General features: G+C 36.4%; 1 protein-coding gene across 5 annotated transcripts in view; it reads right to left on the bottom strand.

Annotated features, from left to right (window-relative positions):
• Nucleotides 1–21872, bottom strand: part of MAGI3 (membrane associated guanylate kinase, WW and PDZ domain containing 3) — a 224408-nt gene that overhangs the window by 47041 nt on the left and 155495 nt on the right. For 4 of the 5 annotated variants that reach the window (XM_044749114.2, XM_014837133.3, XM_070487061.1 and 1 more), the window contains exons 4-6: nt 16209–16418; nt 12724–12901; nt 9450–9529 (exon numbers count right to left, since the gene is read on the bottom strand). In XM_044749114.2, coding sequence (XP_044605049.1) covers nt 9450–9529; nt 12724–12901; nt 16209–16418 — 468 coding nt within the window. The remainder of the gene's footprint in view (nt 1–9449; nt 9530–12723; nt 12902–16208; nt 16419–21872) is intronic. The other variant, XM_070487062.1, reaches the window with a different exon arrangement.

The following is a 21872-nucleotide window of genomic DNA, read 5'->3' as shown; positions in this document are numbered from 1 at the left end:
CTTCTTGATGAAAAGCTCTGAATCACCTCCACCTGTTTTCTCCAGAATATTTTTCTTCCTGTGTAAATACATATCGATTGGCGGTTTTGAAGCTTGGTGAACTCACCAAGTACCTGGTTGAAACGTCTGAGGTGGAAGAGATGAGAATAGTTGAAAAGTAACTACTATGTGAAAACAGAACAAAGCAGCTGAGAAGAACTGAGGCATACTTCAGTCCACTCTGCTCCTCCACATCTACAGAGCAGACAATCGTCAATTAACTAGGTACGATATTTTATAACCAAGCAACTATTATATGGATAAGAATATTTGTTGGATTCTATCTGCAAAAAATACTCTATAATAATATTACCAAAGCATTATCATTAACAATCTTCCAAGAAAGAGATTTTTTTCTGTAACAGAAATTTTCTTGAAATAGCATGAGAACTGAATGGTGCTGTGTAAGGATAAATTCTGCAACTGTACCACATGTGGAGTTACGCTTTGTCTTTAAAGAAGCTTGGAGAACTGAAGGAACTATAGAGACAGCTGAAACATTCCCTTTGGTATCTGAAAAATTGACTAAAAAGGATGCATTAATACTTAAGGATAAAGGATCAACACAAATATATTTCAGGGTTAATCTGGAAGTTCATTCAGCATTTTAGTTAGCACTTAAAACAATTAGCAACTAACAGATAAAGCAGAGCCTTTTCTTTAGGAGAGTAAACAAATTGGTAATTTATCTTGTGGGTTATTTAGTAATGTCTTTAAACCCTCACCAGTAATAGCATTATCCAGTTTTCTGCAGGGCAAATTAATACAAATAAAGAAGTGGTTATTATTTGCCCATTTAAATAAAGGTAATAAAAGCAAGACTAAAATACCTAGCAATTTTATACACTATCCAGTGGGTCAGTTCATTCACTAATTTCCTTCCCTTTTTCTTCCTATATTTCCTTCCTTCCTTCTTCGTTATGCAAAATAACAATTAGAAAAACAACACAGCTCTTGACCTCAAGGAGTTCACAGTCTAAACAGGAAGACAGAAGACACAAATCATATAATGAAGATAAACACAAGCTTTCTTGGGGAGTGCAGAGGAATGACCTCAATTGCCTGGTAAGAGTAGCTATCAGGAAAGCCTTCTAAAAGAGGGTGATGTCTTAAAGGGTGAGTTGGGACTGGGGAGAGGGAGACCATTCCAGACAGACCAAAGAACACTGAGGGTTAAGAATGCCTGGCATTTTCAGTAATTACGAATAATTTGATAGGGCTGGAGTGAAGGTTGTAGGCAAGGTGCTTGTCTTATAAGCACCAAATCACATTCCTGGAGTGCCATGTTAAGGAGTGTAATCTTCATTTTGATGATGATGGAACTGATTAAGCTGGACTGTGACATGATTAAATTTATATTTGAGAAAGATTATGGGCAGCAGTAATACAGCATGTGCAGATAGAGTGGAGTGAGAATAAAGGCAGACAAATAAGAAAATCATTAATAGCCTAGATAAGAAATTATGAAGGCTGGAATTAAGGCAGTGGTAGTGGAAACAGAGAGAAAGAATGCATAAAAGAAACAAGGAAGTCAAAGTAATAGGGCTCAATGACATGAAGATGGAGAGAGGAAAAGAGGGGAGGAGGCCAAGAGGATTCCCAGGTTAATGGCTCTTCTGGCACGAAAATGACACACTATCAGATGTTTATTGAATATTTACTATGAAAATAGCTGTGGGAATAGGAACAAAGTATTAATTTGGATTTAAAGGCATTTTGGTGACAGATAATATGTAAAAAGTGCCTAATGTAGTGCCTAGCACCATCGGACATTCTAGAGATGGTAGGTTTTTAAAGGTCAGAAATAATAGAACTTGGTAGTTAACTGTAATGAAGAGGATAAGGTGAGGAAAAAGTTGAAGATGATAACCAGCTTTTGGCTCAAGGAACTGGAATATGGTGTCATTTGTTGAGGGCAGGAACGGAAGATTTAGCTTAGTTTGGGAGGTCTTACCTTTGAGGGGCCTGTGCAATACCTGGTAGAGATATCTAACAATCTACTGGAAACATAAACCTAGTCCTGAAAAGAAAAATGTAGGAAGATAAGGATTTGGGAGATATTGTAGTTAGGCTATGGCATTAGGCAAGATTACCTAGATAAATTATGAATAGAAAAGGTAGAGAATAGAACCTCAGTAGCATTAACAATTAAAGGAGCAGATGGAGAAAATAAGAATAGTTAGAGGAAATGGTGTCAAAGAAGACAGAAGAGGAGAACATGGTCAACACTAACAAATGCTTTAGAAAGCTGTCAGGACTAAAGATAGGGGCTGAAAAAGAGTTCACCAAATTTGGCAGTCAGGAGGTTATTGGTAATCTTAAGAAAAGAAGTTTCACTGAAAATGTAGAGGAAAAAATTCAGTGTATTATAGTACCGAAGAGTGAAATAGGAGTGGAGTCCTCAGAAGAGATGGCTCTTTTTGTTTTTTTGAAACTTGGTTGTGAAAAAGGTAGTGTGAGAACCACGGGAAGAAGTAGAGTCAAGAGAAAATATGTTTATTTACTTTTGAGATAAGCAAAGACCTAACCATATGGAAGCTAAAGCATAACCCCCAAAAGTTGATTCAAAAGGTAAAACTATTCCTGGCGTATCAAACAGCTGGTTGGTTCTAAAGCACAAATATTTATCTTTCTTTCTTCCCTCTTCCCAAAATAGGACTTTTCTCACTTAAGTATATGAATTACAATTGTTTTCTTATTATGGAGCTCCAGTCGGTTGATAACTTTCTTTTATCATTCTCTAAGCTCCAAAATGACATCAACATTCAACACATTTTAGTATAAAATACGCTTAATTTAAACTTTCTTTCATCCTAAGAGAAAAGAAGTAAGCTGAGAGTAAAATGGACTCCTGATGTTGTAGTTTTAAAATGACTATTCAACCAAAACACCAATTATTTTATTTGAATGGAAGATAAATATGTACATCAATTAAACCATCAAATACAGTATACAAAGACAGTTGGGTTCTGAATATCAGAAGACTAGAGTGGAAAGGGCAAGTTTTTAGAAATTCTAAGGTTTTCCTAGAAGATCTTAAATATTCAGCACAATGCAAAGAATATCTTCCTACCTATAAAAATTTACATTTAAAATATTACTATTATTATCCCCTTTTGAGCATCTACTCTGTGCAAAGCACTGTGGAGAATACCAATATAAGCCAGACACAGTCTAGTATGGAAATAGCCCATTGTGGGGCTATTCTCCCCATTCAGGGAGGAGACATATACACAGCCAAAGTGGTAAAGGTTGGCTGAGCATAAACCAAATAGGCTCAAGGTTCCAAACTGCGGAGTCCCCACAGGTAAGTACAGGCAATGTTAGAAAGGCACACACAGTTGTGGGGATGGGTGAATAGCCCTTATATTAAAAGGTTTTGAAGATTCCTAGAATACTGAATGCAATTTTGGTTGCTCTATCTTAAGAAAGATATAATTAAGATGAACATATAATGTATTGTCTACTTTTGAGAGTAAAAGGGAATACTATTAATAATTATGCTAGGACAACAGGAATAAGCTGGATTAGTCCCGGGCTAACCAAGACATATGGTCACCTTAATGTAAAGAGCATAGGGAGACACACTTATCCAATTTTTCAAATTTCCATAGAGGGGAAAGAATGGGAGAAACATTTCCAGTTTTTCTGAGCCCCTTCATTTTCTTCTCCAAAGAAGAAAGAATGTCTTATCTGACTGAGGAGTTTTAGAAAATGAATTCAATATGCTTGGCTCAGGGCCTCTTGGTTTCTCTCCCTATTTTAGATGTCAGCCTGAAGGCAGAGAGGGTACAATCCACTCTGGTCTCCACCATGCCTGCCTTGTAGGAGAAGGCCTGCAGCTGAACAAAGAGGCCAGAGGCTGAATGCTTATGTCTGCCTCCTGTTGGGATAAAATATCAGTAAGCCCACACAGATGCAGAGCTAAAGCCATGTTCACTCATCAGCTGGCATCCTAATCTCATCTCTCTGTTTCCCGTGTCTTATTTCTCTATCAACTGCAAACTAGTGAATGAAGACAGACTTATTACTTATTGCCTCACCCCAGAATTTTAGAGATTAAAAAATATTTTCAAAAAGGATGACCAAAATATCTGGGGGATAGAGTAGCTTCTTTCCTTCCTCTTTCTTTTCCCTCCCTTCCTCCTCCTCTCTTTCCAAACATTTCAGTCTCTACTGAAAGGTGATATAGAGGAATACGACAAAATCATTGCCCTTATAGTTACAATGCCATATAATTAGTGCTACCATAGATATACATCATATGGTACTACTGAGCACAGAGAACACCTAATTCTGACCCTGAAGAGAATGACAGAGGAGGCTACAAAGAAATTATACTTTAGATTCGAGCTTAGAAGGATAAGTAGGTATGAGGCAGGTGGACACAAGGAACAAGGCTGGTTCCTGGCAGAAGAAATGGGCATATGGAAAAGACAAAAATGTCATATTTATGACATGAAAAAGAAATATAGAATATGGTTCAATTATAAAACACCTTCGATACTTCACCAAGGAGTCTAGACTTTATTCTGCTGACAGTAGGGAGTCATTACAGGTATCTGAGGAACGGAGAGGTATGAAGGCAGTTGTATTTTAGAAAGATTAATAGGCAATGTAGCCAAAGTTTTTTAATCATGTAGCCTTATCAGTAAAAAATATGAACATGTACCTACAAGATATATACATTTATTCATAAATATGTATGCTGCTGTTAGTGCCATCAAGTCAACTCTGACTCCTAGTGACCCTGTGTACAGCAGAGTGGAACCCTTCCTGGTCTTTGTGCGCCATCCTCTCACCTTCCAGCGCTATATCAGACAGTGCTCTGCTGCTGTTCACAGGGTTTTCATGGCCAATTTTTTCAGAAGTGGGTGGCCAGGTCCTTCTTCCGAGTCTGACTAGTCTGGAAGCTCCATTGAAACCTGTCCACCATGGGTGACCCTGCTGGTATTTGAAATACTAGTGGCACAGCTTTCAGCATCAGAGCAACATGCAGCTGCTACATATGACAACCGACAGATATGTATGATATATGTGTACTTCTCTACTAATAAGTATGTAATAGAGCATACACAAAATACAAATTTACGAAGGAGATGAAGACTAAACAAATATCACTGTTTCACTTCAATGTGGTTTAAAAAAAGTGAAAACATGACATCTGAAATGTGTCAGCTCTGCCATTTTCTTTCTGTTAGCGTGGGCTTGCTATATACTTATATTACCTTCAATCGGTAGTATCTTTGCAGAAATCTTTTTAAGCCATATTTCAGCTTTGTGTGGATTAAAAGTATAAAACATAGTCTATAAATCCACTTAACTGGGCACAAGTAAACTGCAAAACGTCCCAGTGGCCTTGACATGAGTAAGGCGCCATGTCCATTCTTCCCTCCAGACACTCTGGGTGGCATATGTGACAATCTGACATATGGAATGAGTAAGATTGTCATTACTAATCTGCATATAAAATAGTAGAGAAGCTTAATTTATTTTTTTTGCCAATTGGAACATTGTGAAAAGAAAGTTCTGACATTTTCTTCCGGTACCCAAATAGATCTTTTGAGCACCACCATCTTAGAGATCACTGGCACAAAGCACATAGTTATTAGAGGAGGATCAGTAACTGTAGGAAAAAAGACCAAGAATAATCCAAGTGTGTGATGATCAGAGGAATGGAGAGGAAGATATAACATAAAGAAAAAGCATGAATAGGCAGAGGATAGATGGTTAGATAGCTGTGTGAAAAAGCAAATATAGCAAAACGATCATTGTAAAATCTTAGCGGTGGGCATATATGTATTCACTGTAAAATTCTTTCAATTTCCTACATGGTGGAAAGTTTTCATAATATATTGGCAAAATATGGAAAAAGAAAGCAACAGGAATTGGAAATTATATAGAGAACATAGCAAGAGGAGAGGAAGAAGTAAATATGACTCAAAGGATTTTGGCCCAGATGATTATGCGGATGGTACCTGTGATGGAAAGAAGGATGGGGTGACTTTAGGAGAAAGATGTTAAATTCAGTTTTAAATATGTTTATTTGAAGTGCTAGCAGGATAACCAAAAAGAAAGTCTCAAATGCAATAGGAAATACCGAAATAGAATTCAGAACAGAGGACAATATTAGAGATTTAGATAAGGGGCCAGCTATAGTAAATTGGTAGTTAAAGCTATGAAAATAAATATAGTCTACAAGGGAAAACAGGAAAAGGTAGAGAATTGAACTGAAACAATTAGTGGTCAGGAAAAGGGATGGAGACTAGCAAAAGAGACATGCCTGAGAAGACTAATAACTGCATTCACAATCTTTAAAAAGTCAACTTCTAGAGCAGTATACGTTCTAGTTTACAGTGGCAGATTTCACCACGAGGAACTCACTGTTGAAAGCCTTACAGACAAGAGAAGTATGTTATAAAAGATTATTCTAAAAATTATTTATTGAAGTATAATTTACACACAATAAAATGCACAGATCTTAAGTGCTTATTCAGGGATTTAAAAATCATAAGTGCTCGTTCAATCATAAAAAAACAAGTTCTGGCAACTGCGTGTGCCTGAGTAACCACTACCCCAAACAAGGTGGAAAAGACATCCATCATTTGAGAGAATTATTTCAATTCACCCCACTTACCTCCTCCCTCCTCGTTTTCTGACCTCTATCAGCATAGATGAGTTTGCCTGTTCTCAGACTTTAAATATTGGATAACTGAGTACCCATTCTTTTGTGTCTGGCTTCTTTTATTCAGCATGTTTTTGAGATTCGTCCATGTCATTGAGTGTTATCAACAGTTTTTTCTTTTTATTGATGGGTAGCATTTCATTGCAAGAATATACTGCAAATTGTTTATCCATTCTCTTGTTGATGGATATCTGGGATATTTCCAGGTTTGAGCTATTATGAATAAAGTTGCCATGATCATTCAGGTAAAAGTCTTTTTAGGAATAAATATTTTCATTTCTCTTGAGAAAACACCTCAAGGGAAACTGCCAAAAGTGCTCCAGAGTGTTCACATAATTTTACACCCCCACCCACAGTGCCAGTCCCAGCTACTCTACAATCTCACCGAACTTTGTTATTGCCAGTGTGTGAACTGTAGCCCTTCCAGGGGGCAGGAACCACTGCACTGATGACTAACGAGAAGCAACTTTTCATGTTCTTATTGGCTATTCTTTTATCTTCTTTTGTAAAATGTCTGTTCAAGTCCTTAGACCATTTAAAAAGTAACTTTATTAAGGTATAATTTACATATCATAAAAATCACTTGTTTTAAGTATACAATTTCAATGATTTTTAATAATTTCCTGAGCTGTGCAAGCATCACTAAAATCCAGTTTTAGAACATTTCCATCACCCCAATAAGATCCCTTGTGCTGTTTACAGTTAATCTCTATTCCCGTCCTCAGTGCCAGGCAACCACTAATCTACTTTGTCTCTATTGATTTGCCTATTCTAGACATTTCACATGAATGGAGTCATAAAATAGCTGGTCTTCTGTGTCTAGTTTCTCTTACTTAGCCTAATATTTTTGAGGTCTGTTCATTTTGTAGCATGTATAGTGTTTTTTTTTTTTCTATTGCTGAATAGTATCCCATTATATGATTACATCATATTTTATTTACCCATACATTGGTTGATGGGCATTTGGGTTGCTTCCACTTTTTAGCTATTATGCATGTTGCTCCTATGAATAATTATACGCAAGTCTTTGTGCAGACTTATGTTTTAATTCCTCTTGGGTAGATATCTAGGAGTGAACTGCTAGGTGATATGGTAAATTTATATTTAAGCTTTTAAGAAACTGCCAAACTGCTTCCCAAAGCAGTTGTACCATTTTACATTCTGCCAAGCAATGTACAAGGGTTACTATTTCTCCCCATCTTTGCTAATTCCAAAGTCATAAAGATACTCTCGTAAATTTTCTTCCAAAGGCTTTTGTGATTAGTTCTTTGATCCACCTGAAATTACTTTTAGTGTCTGGAGTGAGGTGTAGTTGAAGTTCATTTTTCCTTATGGATATCCAGTTGTTCCAGCACCATTTGTTAAAGAGAATTTTCTCTCCTCATTGAATTGACTTGGGCACGCTGGCTGCAAATTAAGCGATCAAATATGTGTGCTTCTATTTCTGGATTCTTTATCCTCACCCATTGATCTATTTATCAATCTTTATGCCAATACTGCACTGTCTTGATTATTGTAGCTTTATAAGTCTTCCAATCTTGTACCCTAAATCCTTTACCTTTGTCCTTTTTTAAGATTGCTTGGCCAACTACAGCCTTTGTATTTCCATATATATTTTAGTCAATTTCTTCAAAACAGTCTTTTAGGACTTTGAATGGGACTGTATTGAATCTAGATATCAATTTAGGGAGAAGGAACATCATTAACAATATTGTGTCATCCAATCTATGAATACAGTATGTCTCGTCAATTATTTTAGTTCTTCATTAATTTCTTTAGTGATGTTTTGTAGTTTTTAGTGTAAAGGATTTGCACATCTTTCAGTAGACTTGCTCCAAGGTATCTAATTTTTTTTTACATCGTTGCAAATAGAATTTAAATAATTCTATTTTCCAATTGTTTGCTCCTAGAAATATTCTTAATACTGTAATCATGTTGAACCAAATATGTCTTAATTCTGTTTGTTTTTTTTATAAATTGGAATTCAATCTATAGGAGGACTGCCTGAACCTCATTCTAAGCCACTCATTTTTTAACCAAGGTAAATAATTTCTTATCAGTGATACAAAATGAATGCAAATTTTATTCATCTGCATCCTACATTCAAGAAGATATAGTAAAGAATTTTGGTTGGGGAAAATTCTGTAAGACTAGACCATTAAACAGAACCTCTAATATATAAGACAGATAAGTATTATTAGCTAATGATTCTTAGAGGAATAGTTTTTCTGCTAAGCAGTAAAAATTGTGTGTGGGGTGGGGGTGCAGTGGGGGTATGTTAGAGACTTTCACTGAGTTTCTACTGCTGCTCTAAATGGCTACTATAGATACAAGTATCTCTATCTTAATGACACTAAATACATTTTTGAAGGCTCAAGAAGCATGATGAGGCTATCCTGTGGTTGAGAATGTACCTAATTTATAAATATATTTATTTAGAATTTTAAAAGTTTGTCTTTAAAACAAATCTTTAAAAATGGGCAAATTTACTTTCACTAAGATTTTTTAAAAATAGGATTTAACTGTATAATCCTCAAAAAGAGAGAAAGTCTCTCATAAAATTAGATATAATGACCAGAGTCAGTTGATTATGATATCCACCCACTGCTATGTGCTTATGCACATTATGTTTTATTTAGGGTATTGGAAAACTCACTATGTAAGCAAGAAGAGCAAGCAGGGATTAAGAGAATAAGTATGGTATAAAAGGTTTCTGAATCTCTACCTCCATCTTCACAGTCTTCAGGTGCTTTGGCTTTCTTACAAAGACGAGGATCCAACCAGGTGGTTGTCTTGGTATTGTGGCTGTAGAATAAACATTTCAATTAGAACTAGCACAGTAAAGAGGAAGAAAAGTATTTCAAAAGCAAAGACTTAAAGTGACTATAAGGTATACGATGTTGGAACATTTATCTCCTACAGGCTCCGTTTGTAGACCTCTGATTCAAAATCCTATTGTTCTCCCTCCATTACTTCAAAACTGCCATAAAGGAAAGGTAATGCTTGAGGCATTAATTCGAGAATGAAGACTCTCAGGAAAGGATGAAATGCCAAGTGCAGAATAAAGATACTTATTTAATCAGTCAAAATGTGAGCACATAGCCCCATACTGTGCATTATCTAGCTGAAAAAGCTGCACTGAAAACCTTATTTGCTTGCTGGCTGAATTCTTTCCTTCCTCCCTTCAAAAAACGCTCTATTTCTTAAATGCCTGTCATGTGTGGGCACAGTGCTGGGGGCTGGGAATACAGAGATAGAGCCTCTGCTCTCACAGGGGCTCTTTAAAATAAAAGAGTTAAACGAAAGTTTTAAAGTGTCTGTTTTTGCAACACGCAAGTAAAAATGATGGGTATAGTTAAACTCAACTCTACAAAACTAAGTCTTCATTACCATGGACCATATATTTAACAGAAAAAAACCCCACAGAGAACAAAAAATTCCCCCCCCCCACCCTTTTATATGAAGTAGGCCACAGATGCTTTCAAAGAGCAGTGTCTGTTAAATTTCGCTATAGGTCACAATCAGTTAGCTTCAGACCAGGTCACCATGCAGCAGATCTAATGCTAAAATAAAACTATAACACAGCTAAGTGGACAAACAGCGTTATGGGTTAAGTATCTGAACTATGAGGTTATTAAAGAAAGAAAAAATCACGGAAGAGAATATATAGGAAGGTAACAAAATGTAAATTAAAGTTATTAGCAAAGTAGTGTGAGAGTAACCATGTGAACAAATTATCTTTTCTTGGTGTCTTTAACATGAGATTAACTCACTAATCTCTACGCTGACCACTCAGGAAACGAAGCCAATGGTTTCAGGGAATAGTCGTATCTTCCATACCTTTTCTAATTCCTGACCTATTCACAGAGCTGGCTATGCAGCCCCTTCTTACACACTGCCAGGTATGCTACTAGTTGGTAGACTGTAGTAGGAACACATTTTATATGCTGGATAATGGATAATCTAAGGAGAAATCTGGATCATTTTTAGAAAGTCTGTGTTACTCATTCTGTCAGAGAAAGAATTTCCCCAAACTAAAACCAGTTAAATCAATTTCAGCAAAACGAAAAGGATCAGAACTCCAAAGAGACCTAGGAGTATGCAGATGTTAGGGAAAAAAAGAAATCTTAGCATATCTTGCTAAACAAACTTCAAAATTGCTACATACGAAAATCTTAACTTTGGTTAATGATCTAAAATTTTTACTGCTAAATTAGCAGATGTAGGCAATCTGCTAGGATTTTACCCAATATTTCCCAAGGTAAAGAAATGCCCATAGGAGCTATACCCAAAACATAATAGCTAAAGATTATAGACCTATATTAGTATTCTTTATTTGCAGAAGCATGATTAAACAGCAGCAGTAACTCAGACCAAATACATTAGCTATAGCAAACAGGAGAGCTTTATCTAGCAGCAAATATTCAACTACATTCTAGATATTAGTCCCTTATCAGGTACATGGTTTGCAAATATTTTCTCCTATTCCATAGGTTGCTTTTTCACTCTGTTGATTGTTTCCCTGTGCCGCGCAAAAGTTTTTTAAGTTTGATGTAGTCCCATTTGTCTATTTCAGCTTTTGCTGCCTGTGCTTTTGGTGTCACATCCAGGAAATCCTTGCCAAATTCAACGTCGCGAAGCTTTCCCCTAGGGTTTCCCCTAGGTTTTCTTCTAGTTTTATAGTTTCAGATCTTACATTTAGGCCTTTAATCCATTTTAATAATGTTCACCTATAAAGACATTTCTTTTATAAATTCTTCCCCTACCCTTATAATTTACTCTCTTATTCGTATTTGCAGGGTGATACTGTCAGATTCAACGTCTCAAAATCTGCTTCTGAAGATATTAGCCACTTTTAGTGACTCTCCATCTTACTCTTGGGGGTTTACTTCTAAAGTCAGCATGAAAGTCGCGTCTAAATCACCCTTGAAAAATCCCTAAAATCGTCCACAGAGAAGAATATACCTGATTTTGTCTGTTTTGTATAATCCTGGTCATTAATGCCTATATAAATGTATAACATAGTTAACAATGTACCATATATGGTAAAAAGAACACCATGCACACAAAATCTATGTCTTTTGAACACTAGAATCCCACTTGTTACAGCAAGATGCTCACTCTAAGGGACGGAGATGGAATTTTGGACCAATTGAGGAAACAGATTCAAGTCTTCTACCCCCTAAATCATTTCTGAGTAGATCTTCTTTGAGTTTAGTGTCCAGCCTTCAATATTTTAATTATTATTGAATTGCTGTATTCTGTAACTTCACTCCATTCATCTTCTACCTCTAAGCAAATTACTTTAAAGATGAGAATTACAGCTGCATGAGAATATAAAAAATACTTCATAATGAAACTTCTAATAAATTATTTATATGACATATTTGTATATTTGTTCTCAGGTACAAACAATATAAAACATTAGGTTGATTGAATACATGTGATATTCTATATCTCTATAAATATATTTTTATTTATAATAATAGTGCTTTCTCATAAAACAGTTTTATTTTTTGTGAATTTATATTGTATCAATTACTCTGAGGATCAGCGATATTTTCCTCCTACATTATTTAACTATATTGCCTGAATACATCAAATCTAAACTCTAGGACTGAAAATATTTAGCTCAGATAATAAATACACCCCCCACCAAATGATGATAATTCTTGAAATGCTCATTGAACTTGAAAATCTATCCAAAAGTTAAAGAAAAAAAGCAAAACACCCTTTATGCCTACATTTTTCATTATTAGTGATAAATCTGTTTTTAATCCTCCTGTTTTTTTAAAACCATAGGTTTTAAAATACACTATTCCTTTATCCAATAAAATATCATCCAGGGAAATAGTTACACTAAGAATCAACTGTAACTTGTAAAAAAGTATTTTTAAAGAAAGAAAGAAGAAATAAAGTCTGGTGAAATGAGGTTAAAACACTTTGAAGACAAGCCTCACGGTGGCGGCACGTTAGAAAAGACACAGACATTTGCTTACTCGATGAAGTAGACCATCCCCGTGTCAGTGTAGGCCATTTCCCAGTTTTTGGGCAGTGGTTCCAGATTCTCATCTCTCATCATGTAATTTCTAAAGTCCATGGAGCTATTTGTTTGGTTGTAACTTGGGACAGTCTTCATCCAATCAGACGACTCAGAATGCCGCTCTCTGTTTTCCACTATTCAAAACAGAACAGTGTGAAAAGTAGGTAAAGTTACACTCAAACAGCCCGCTTCGTTTCTAACAAAATGCCAAATATTTAGTGCGAATTTCCCTGTCTATTATGTCCACATTCTGTATAATTTTTGAAAAACAAATAAACATACTGAATTTTTTTCATTTGCTAAGTGACGTTAATCCTGTACAGCACCTCTGATACTAGTCTGGGAAAGAAGCAAAAAACAACACTAGAATCAATTCAGCATGTACTGAATATATATCAATCTATATATATATATATATATATAAGCCGCCACAGCACTTACACAGTACTTTTATATGCCAGGTTCTATTTTAAGCACTTTACATATATTAACTCATAATCCTCACAGCAACCCTCTGAATATATATTATCACTATTCCCATTTTACAGATGAGAAAACCAAGGCACAGTGAGGTTAAGTTAATTTAGTCAAGGTTACACAGCTAATAAACAACAGAGCCAAGATTTGAATCTAAGTGGTCCATGTTCCTAACTGCTATACCAAGCTGCCTCACAGACATTTAACATAGGCCTTTAAAATAATACTAATTTTGGGGGGCTGGCCCCGTGGCATAGCAGTTAAGTTTGCATGTTCCTCTTTGGTGGCCTGGGGTTTGCTGGTTCGGACCTATGCACTGCCTGTCAAGCCATGCTGTGGCAGGTGTCCCACATATGAAGTAGAGGAGGATGGGCATGGATGTTAGCTCAGGGCCAGTCTTCCTCAGCAAAAAGAGGAGGATTGGCAGCAGATGTTAGCTCAGGGGTAATCTTCCTCAAAAAACAAAAAAATAATTTTTAAAAACTACACTCAATATACTTCCTGCTTTTAAATATAATTCTCTGTTGGTGATATTAAAATCCTTTTATGGTCCCAAATTCCATAATATAGGTAAGAATACTAAAATTTGGTTACTGTCCAGGGAGTTCACAATTCATGCACTTAAAACCCGTTTCTAGAACTTAAAAGATAATAAAACTGTAACTCCAACCTGCAGGCAAGGCCTCAGAATCAGAGAATCTGACAAGAGGCCTTAGATATCATTACATATCTTTCCTTACAGTACTTCCACTCCAACCATCCTTTATCCAACCAAGTTCTATAATCCATTAATCCTACTACTTACTACCTTCCACTGTTCCTCACCCCCCATCCACCCCATAGTCATGTCCTCATTGCCCTACTGACCCAACTTAAATTCCACGACTAACCACCATAGTCACTCCCGTGTACATACTCTGATTCCTTTGCCCCAACCTTACGTCATCATACTTGCCTGGCTGAGGCATAATTCTGCTTAAATTTCACTCTCCACCTACTCTACCTCAGCACACGTGGCTGAACACAGACAATGCTTACTAGTTCACTTTTAATTCACGATCACTAACCTCAAGAGGGCACTTAATGATGTGCGAAAAACCACAGGACATTTCTTTAGTCCACTCACTCTGACACTCTCCTACATAACCTCTTCATACCTTCCTTCTCCTTACATCTTCCAGTACTTCTGTCTTATCCCTAATCTCATTTGATGACCTTGTTTTCTATTTCACTGAGAAAACAGAAGCCAGCAGAAGAGAACTTCTACAAATTCCCCCACCACATCTACACAGCAACTGTGCCCATGTACTCCACCTTCTGCTGCTATGGAGGAACTGTCTGTGCTCCTAGATGAGGTTAACTCTCCAGTTATAAATTCTATCCCATCCACTCTTGCCTAGAGCAGTTCTCTCGCTCTCTCTCTTGCATCACCAATCTTCCCTATCTAGTAGATCACATCCATCTATATAAAAACAAGTTATTTCTTGATTCTTAGAAAGAAAGAAAATAATTCTTTTTCTCCTCTAGCAACCTCCCCATTTCTCTTCTCTTTACACCAAACCTCCTTGAAAGAGTTTACACTTACTTCCTCCACTTCCACTGTTCCATTTATCTCTGGAACTCACTCCAACAAGGCTTTTGATTTCTCATCAATAAAACGGTTCTTATCAAGGTCACCAGCCATCTCCATATAGCTAAATCCAATGATCAATTCTCAGTGCCCATCTTACCTGAGCTATCAGTAACATCTGACATAGCTGGTCACTCTCTTCCTTGAAACACTCTCTTCCCTGGCTTCCAGGACTCTGCACTCTCCTAGTACTCTTCCTACCTCACTGGCTCTTCTCAGTCTCCCTGACCTCCTATAGCGGAGTGCCATCTCAGGGCTCAGTCCTTGGACTTTTTCTCTTCTCTTTCTAGACGCTCTCTCTTGGTGATCTCATTCAGAGTCATTGCTATACAAGCTATATGCTAATGATGTCCAAATATTTATCTTCAGATAAGAACACAGACTTTTAAGTCCAACTTTAAACATGGTCTTTCCAACTGGATGTCTCATGGACATCTCAAACTTATAATACATAGCTCTGAAATTAGTTCTGCTGTGATTCTGTGGTTTTCTGCTCATGCTCTCAATTAGAAGTGTAAGATCTCATAAGCAGTCACCACATCATTCAGGGGTACTCGAAAGGAGAAGGGTCCCCACTACTACAGTTCTGTTGGTTTTGCATTCAATGAAAAATATGCGAGTCGCACTCGGACATTTTATTTGAGAGATTCAGAATTTAAACTCAAGATGTTGCTAACAAATCTTTCAGGTAATTTTTATTAGCATATTTTCAAACCTCTGAACTTTGTTTTGGTTGAAAGCTATATAGTTATATGTCACTTAATGACAGGGATATACTCTGAGAAATGCGTCGTTTTCTGGCATCGTGCGAGTATCATAGAACGTATTTACACAAACCTAGATGGTGTAGCCTACTGTATACACACTGAGGCTACATGGTACTAATCTTATGGAACCACCATTGTATACGTGGTCCACTGTTCACCAAAACATCATTCTGCAGCACATGACTATATCTTAAAACATCAACATTTTGTTCACAGCCTGTAAAGTAAAACTTAGGCCAACAAGATTTCCATATTCCAGCATCAGAAATGAATCCCAAATCTTTTAAGCAGCCGGGTAATGGCCTGCTATATTACTACTAATGACAACATTATTGATTTATCAAAATTGCCACTTGGGGCAACTCCAATTTACAAGGTGATTGACAGAGATGTTCTTTGTTCCATACAAAACCTTTAAAAAAAATTAGAATCCTTTCACTTGCTTGGCATATGAATATGGAATTATCTTTCACATAATTTTTGTAAAAAATTTTACTACTTCCAATTCAGCATCATGTTAAAGGCAACCTGTAAGATCAGTTAGAAGTCGTTCATCTATTCACAAACCTGCACCTCCACTGCCGTTAACAGCTTCCTTGTCCTCATCTTCTTCCTCTTCAGGAAGTGAACTGTCCATTCTTTCCATCTTGCTGACAGATGTAGTTCGTTTCCTTTGGGATTCTGTGTCAAACTCATTATCAAAAAGGACCTGATCAACTGGATCTGGCTGGAAAGGGCTGGGTTCTGCTGGAGGCTTGGGGGTTCCATAGAAGTTTCCTGAAGTGAACGAAATAACAGCAGCTGAAACTAATGTTGAATGGACAGTCAGGAGAATATGACCTAGTGTGTGTCTCTGCCCTGTTATCTTATACTCAAGTTTTTGAACACCAAAAGGAGGCCAAAACACTTCTTGGGAGAAGAGGAGGCAGAAAGAGCATAAAGAATTAATTTCTCAAATGCCCTTCACCATGTATTATCTAACATTATCCAACATTTTAATACTGTTTGTACTAAAACTAGGAAGTTGACTTTATGTATGTAGGTTATTTATTCCTACAGGGCTTGCCTTCTATGGGTTCTAAATTAGGTCCTAATTTGTGAATTTAAATGCATCAATGCTCTCATGTAAGACTAATTGGCAAAAAAAAAAGTGGGAGTTAAGGAGGAAAAAACTAACTCAAATAATTTTGTTCTGATGTGTAACATAATGAACTATTTTGGTAAAATGAGGAAATATGTGGGCAAAGGATAAAGCTAAGAACTAACCAGTCTGTGCTGAAATGTAGGCTGTTTATATAAAAGTAATTTTTAAAAGTTTTTCTGAGCATTCTAATTATATTATTTTATCTGACAATTTACTGAACAAATAGAGACATTATTAGCATAATTCAATATTGGCTTATTCTCAGGAAAGCAAGAAATACTTTAATATGTTAAGTCTTGAGGATCAGTAAATTTTACAGTAAAAATTAATGTTCCAGAATAGAATGAAAACAATTGAATATATTCTCAATTTGGCATGCAGTTCCCATTAGGCAGCCAAATACAATGGGACAGCACTCAATAGGTCTGGCTACATTGACAGTTTGTGGCTCCTGCTGGTTTTGATCTTATATCAATCACTATACTAATATCATAGAAAGATAAATATGGTTTGGGAATAAAATACTCATGATCTTCTCCTTTTTTTTTTTTTTAATGCTTTTTTGGTGAGGAAGATTGGCTCTGAGCTAACAACTATTGCCAATCTTCCTTTTTTTAATCCCTCCCCAAAGCCCCAGTACACAACTGTATACCCTAGTTGTAAGTCATTCTAGTTCTTCTATGTGGGACGCCACCACAGCATGGCTTGATGAGTGGTATGTAGGTCTGCACCCAGGATCCAAACCAGTGACCCTGGGCTGCTGAAGCGGAGTGCATGAACTTAACCACTTGGCCTCAGGGCTGGCCCCCTCTTTTTTTTTAAGTCATATCTTCTAATCAAATTCCTTGGCTCCTAAGGAGGTAATTAGGATATTTATTCACATAAGGTAAAGTGATGGGCTGTTTATTGGATTATTTAAGGTAAACACAATTTACTTTAATTCATGCATGCTTTGAGGGGGAAAGTATTAAGATGAATTCTTCAGAAATTTGACTTTGGGCAGTAATTGTCATTTAAGTACTGAACACAAAATAATGAAATCAAACCAAAAACTTTTCAATTGTATTTTGCGTCTCCCCACTCAACTACTTCCTTGCTTCCAAATCTATGTTTGAAATGGAGTCACTCCTGTCAGGCAGATGGATTCTGCAAAAGTTCCTACTAAAAAAGATTAAGAGGATCTCCGCAAACTCTCTTGCCCATAAGTAGAGCAAGGAGTCAGTGAAAAAGCCAGTTCGCACTTCTCTGGGGCAGGGGGCACAGGAATGCTCTAAAGAGAGGTTACCTGGGGAGCGGGGTGCTCTCAGATCTCTATTTGTCCTGCATTACGTCCAATAATCACAGCACCAAGGAATTTGGATGCACCATGACGAAAGTGAAAAGCCCACTTTTTCTAAGGATGGTAGTTTTACTAGAAACACATTTTTCAGTGTATTTTTGGTAATTATTACGAAATTCTAGGAAGTTCAACTTTTTCTTAGGGTGAAAATTAGAAAAATTCAGGATATTATGATTGGTATCCATAACCATTGATAAGATTTTAGGACCTCATAATAAATTCTGGCAGTTTCCTTATTTTAAAAAAAATTATTGGGCTTAGATCAAAAAGAAAACTAGCATTGGCTATAAATAAATTAGATCTATTTGTCTTGAGTTGTTGGTAAATATGAAGAGTTCAGATACAGCAAGATACAAAACTATGAGGGGCTGGCCTGGTGGCACAATGGTTAAGTTTGCACGTCCTGCTTCAGCGGCCCCGGGTTCGCCGGTTCGGATCCCAGGTGCGGACCTACGCACTGTTTGTCAAGCCATGCTGTGGCAGGCATCTCACATATAAAGCAGAGGAGGATGGGCACAGATGTTAGCTCAGGGCCAATCTTCCTCAGCAAAAAGAGGAGGATGGGCAGCAGATGTTAACTCAGGGTTAATCTTCCTCAAAAAAAAAAAAAAAGAAAGAAAGAAAAAAACTAAAAATAACTAAATAAAACTATGAGATTTACGAACCCTGACTACAGTTATCAACAGGAAAAATTTTTTCATCTTTTTGAAGCTGTTTTGGAGCTTTTTGTGTTTCTTTTTTCTTTGCTGAAGGCTTTTTCATTTTTATAATAGAATTACCAACTATTAAATATTTTAAACATATATAAAATCACAGACAATAGTAACAGAATAGTGTTAGACACATCCTTATGTATTTATTTATACATCCTCCAAATATTAACTTTTGCCAGATTCCTTTTAGGTCTCCTTTTTTTCCCTCTTCAAGGACATATATATATGGTCACATACACAGTTAGAGCCTTAACTTCCTAACTTCCTTAACTTTTTCATACAATTATACTTCTAAGACTTATTCCTGTTGATACACTGTAGATTCTAGACCATTTAACTGCTGTATAACAGTCCAGTTTTATGAACAAATTAAAATGTACTTTATTCATTCCTCTACAAAAGAGAGTTGTTTGGATCTCTTACTGCTTTAAATAGGGCTATAACGACTATTCTGGTACATGTCTACATACGCACATAGACAATGGCTTCTCTAGAGTAGGCATATAGAGAGGGAAGTGCTGGGTCAGAGTTCTGTGCATCTTCAAATTTACTAGCTATCGCTAAGAAGCTCTCCAAAGGGACTGTATCATTTTATACTCGTGCCAGCAGTGTATGGAAGTTTCCATTTCCCACAATTATCAGACTTTAAAACTTCTGCAATCTGGTGGGTGTGAAATGGTAGAAGATTGTTATTTCAATTTGCATTTCCTTTGAATTGAGCACACAGTAATTAATAATATGTAATATGCCACTTTGTCATATACTATGTTCTTATACTTAACAAAACGTAGGAGAATATCTTTGAGATCTAAGGGCAGAGAAGGAATTCTTAAACAAAACTTCAGAAGCACAAATCATAAGAAAAACAATGATAAACCTGACAAACAAAAATTAAGGATTTTTGTTTAATGAAGAAACACAGGACAAAGTTATTAGGTGACATAATGGGAGAAAAAGCTATATCCAGTAAGGGATTGGTACTAAACAAACATCTAAATATCTAAGGAATGTCTGCAAGCTGGAATGTGATTGAGAGCCCCATTTAAAAAAATGGACAAAGCAAATGAACAGACAATTTGCAGGAGTCCAAAAAAACTAACAAGCCTATGAAAAGATGCTCAAACTCTCTGACTACCAGAGAAACAAAAATTAAAATGAGATACTACTTCTATAAACCACCAAAATGGCAAAATTATAAAGCTGGATAATGTCAAGCGTTGACGAGGATATGGGGTCATTACTGCAGCCGCTACAGAACCAAATCCTCATGCACTGCTGGTGGGAATGTAGACTGCAAGGCTATCCAAAACTACTTCATCAGATTAAGTATACGTATACCTTATAACCCAATAATTCTGCTCCTGGGTACACATATTCCACAGACATTCTCATACAGCTCTATGAGAAGACACGTGTGAGAATGTTTGTTCCAGCTTTATCTGTGGTGATGGAGAGTTGGAGGCAATCTGGAAGTCCATTACTAGCAGAATGGTTAAGTAAAATGCAGTGGATGCACAACATGGAGTACTATGCAGTGGTTAAAAAGCAATGAATTATGTGCAAATAAAGTATAGCAACATATATGAATCTAAAAAACATAGTAATAAATGAAAACATTTAAAAACCAAAATATATAACACAGTCCAGATGTAAATAATAAATACATGCACACAAGACACAAGACACATTTTACAAACACACATAAAAACAAAAACATACATATTAAACATCAGATACATAAAATCAGATACAGCAAGATATAAAACTATGAGTTTTATTTAGTTATTTTTAGTTTTTTTCTTTCTTTCTTTTTTTTTTTTTTATGGTTGCCTATAAAAGAGGGGTGAATGAGAGTAGGCTATTTCCATAAAAATAAAAAATAAGTAGCTGTCATTTCCTCTGAGAAGTCTTCACTGGCCACCTTCCCTAAATAAAACATTCCTATTATTTTCTTTAAATCCCTTGTTTTTGTTTCCTTCATAACATCTCAATTTATAGTTATGTTGTTTGTTTTTTCACTGCCTTCCCCGCTAAGATATGGGATTTATTAAGGCAGTATCAATTCAATATTGTTCATCACAGTATCTCTAGTCTCTCTTATAGTGCTTGGCACATAGCAGGTACTTAACAAAGGGACTGTTGAATGAATAAAGGAGGATGAAATGAATGAATGAATGAATGAATGAGTTATGGGAGCTAAGCCCAGAAAGGCTAGGTGGGTCAAACTCAGCAGGCAAAAGGAAATCACTGAAGATTCTCAGGACTCGGAGAGAGACGTGACCAGAGCTGTACTTGAGGAAGACCAGCATGGCAGCAATGCGCAGAGAGAGCTGGATAGAGCGAAGAAGTTGGAACAAATGAGATTACCTGCAATAGCCCAGACTTGAGCTAGTCCTGTGGGCCTTCAATGAGGTGACGAAAGTGAAAAGAAAGGCACTGTGAAAGCTGCTACAAAGGAAGAAATGACTAGATTTGGTAACAGACTGGATGGCAACTGAGAGAAAAAGAAGGAAGTGATGACTCCACCGTTTTGAACTCATAGTGCAGCCAAAGAGAGAAATTACGAAGAATTACTCTTTTGGATAGAACACAAAAGCACATTTGGATATGCTGAATTCAAGGTTAGGTATTTACTGAACACCACCTCTAGGCACTGAAGATAATATTGAATAAGAAAGACATGATGTCTGCCTTCATAGAGCTTGTGAAAAAGGCAATTATAATAGCATGATAAAGCCATGATGGAAAAGTATATGGCACCATGGGAGTGGATAAGCTTGCCAGTGAAGAAGTTAGATAAGGGGAGGAAAAAAAGGATCTAAAATAGAATCATTTAAAAATTGAAATTGATCTTAAATCTGTACTTCCTAGAATCAAATGGGTAGAGGAAAGAGATACAAAAACCAATTATTCAGCTTTTGTTGTTTTTCCCCCTAATCTATATTCTCTCTTTTTCAAGATAGTCAAGGTATAAATAGATTTTGTTAAAGTGTACAGTGTTTGGATTCCCAACCACAAACAAAGCAATAAAAAAA

This window comes from Equus asinus, chromosome 16 (assembly GCF_041296235.1).
Source record: "Equus asinus isolate D_3611 breed Donkey chromosome 16, EquAss-T2T_v2, whole genome shotgun sequence".
Lineage (NCBI taxonomy): Eukaryota > Metazoa > Chordata > Mammalia > Perissodactyla > Equidae > Equus > Equus asinus.
The sequence above is the reverse complement of the archived record's forward strand: the minus strand, read 5'-3'. Positions and strand labels throughout refer to the sequence as shown.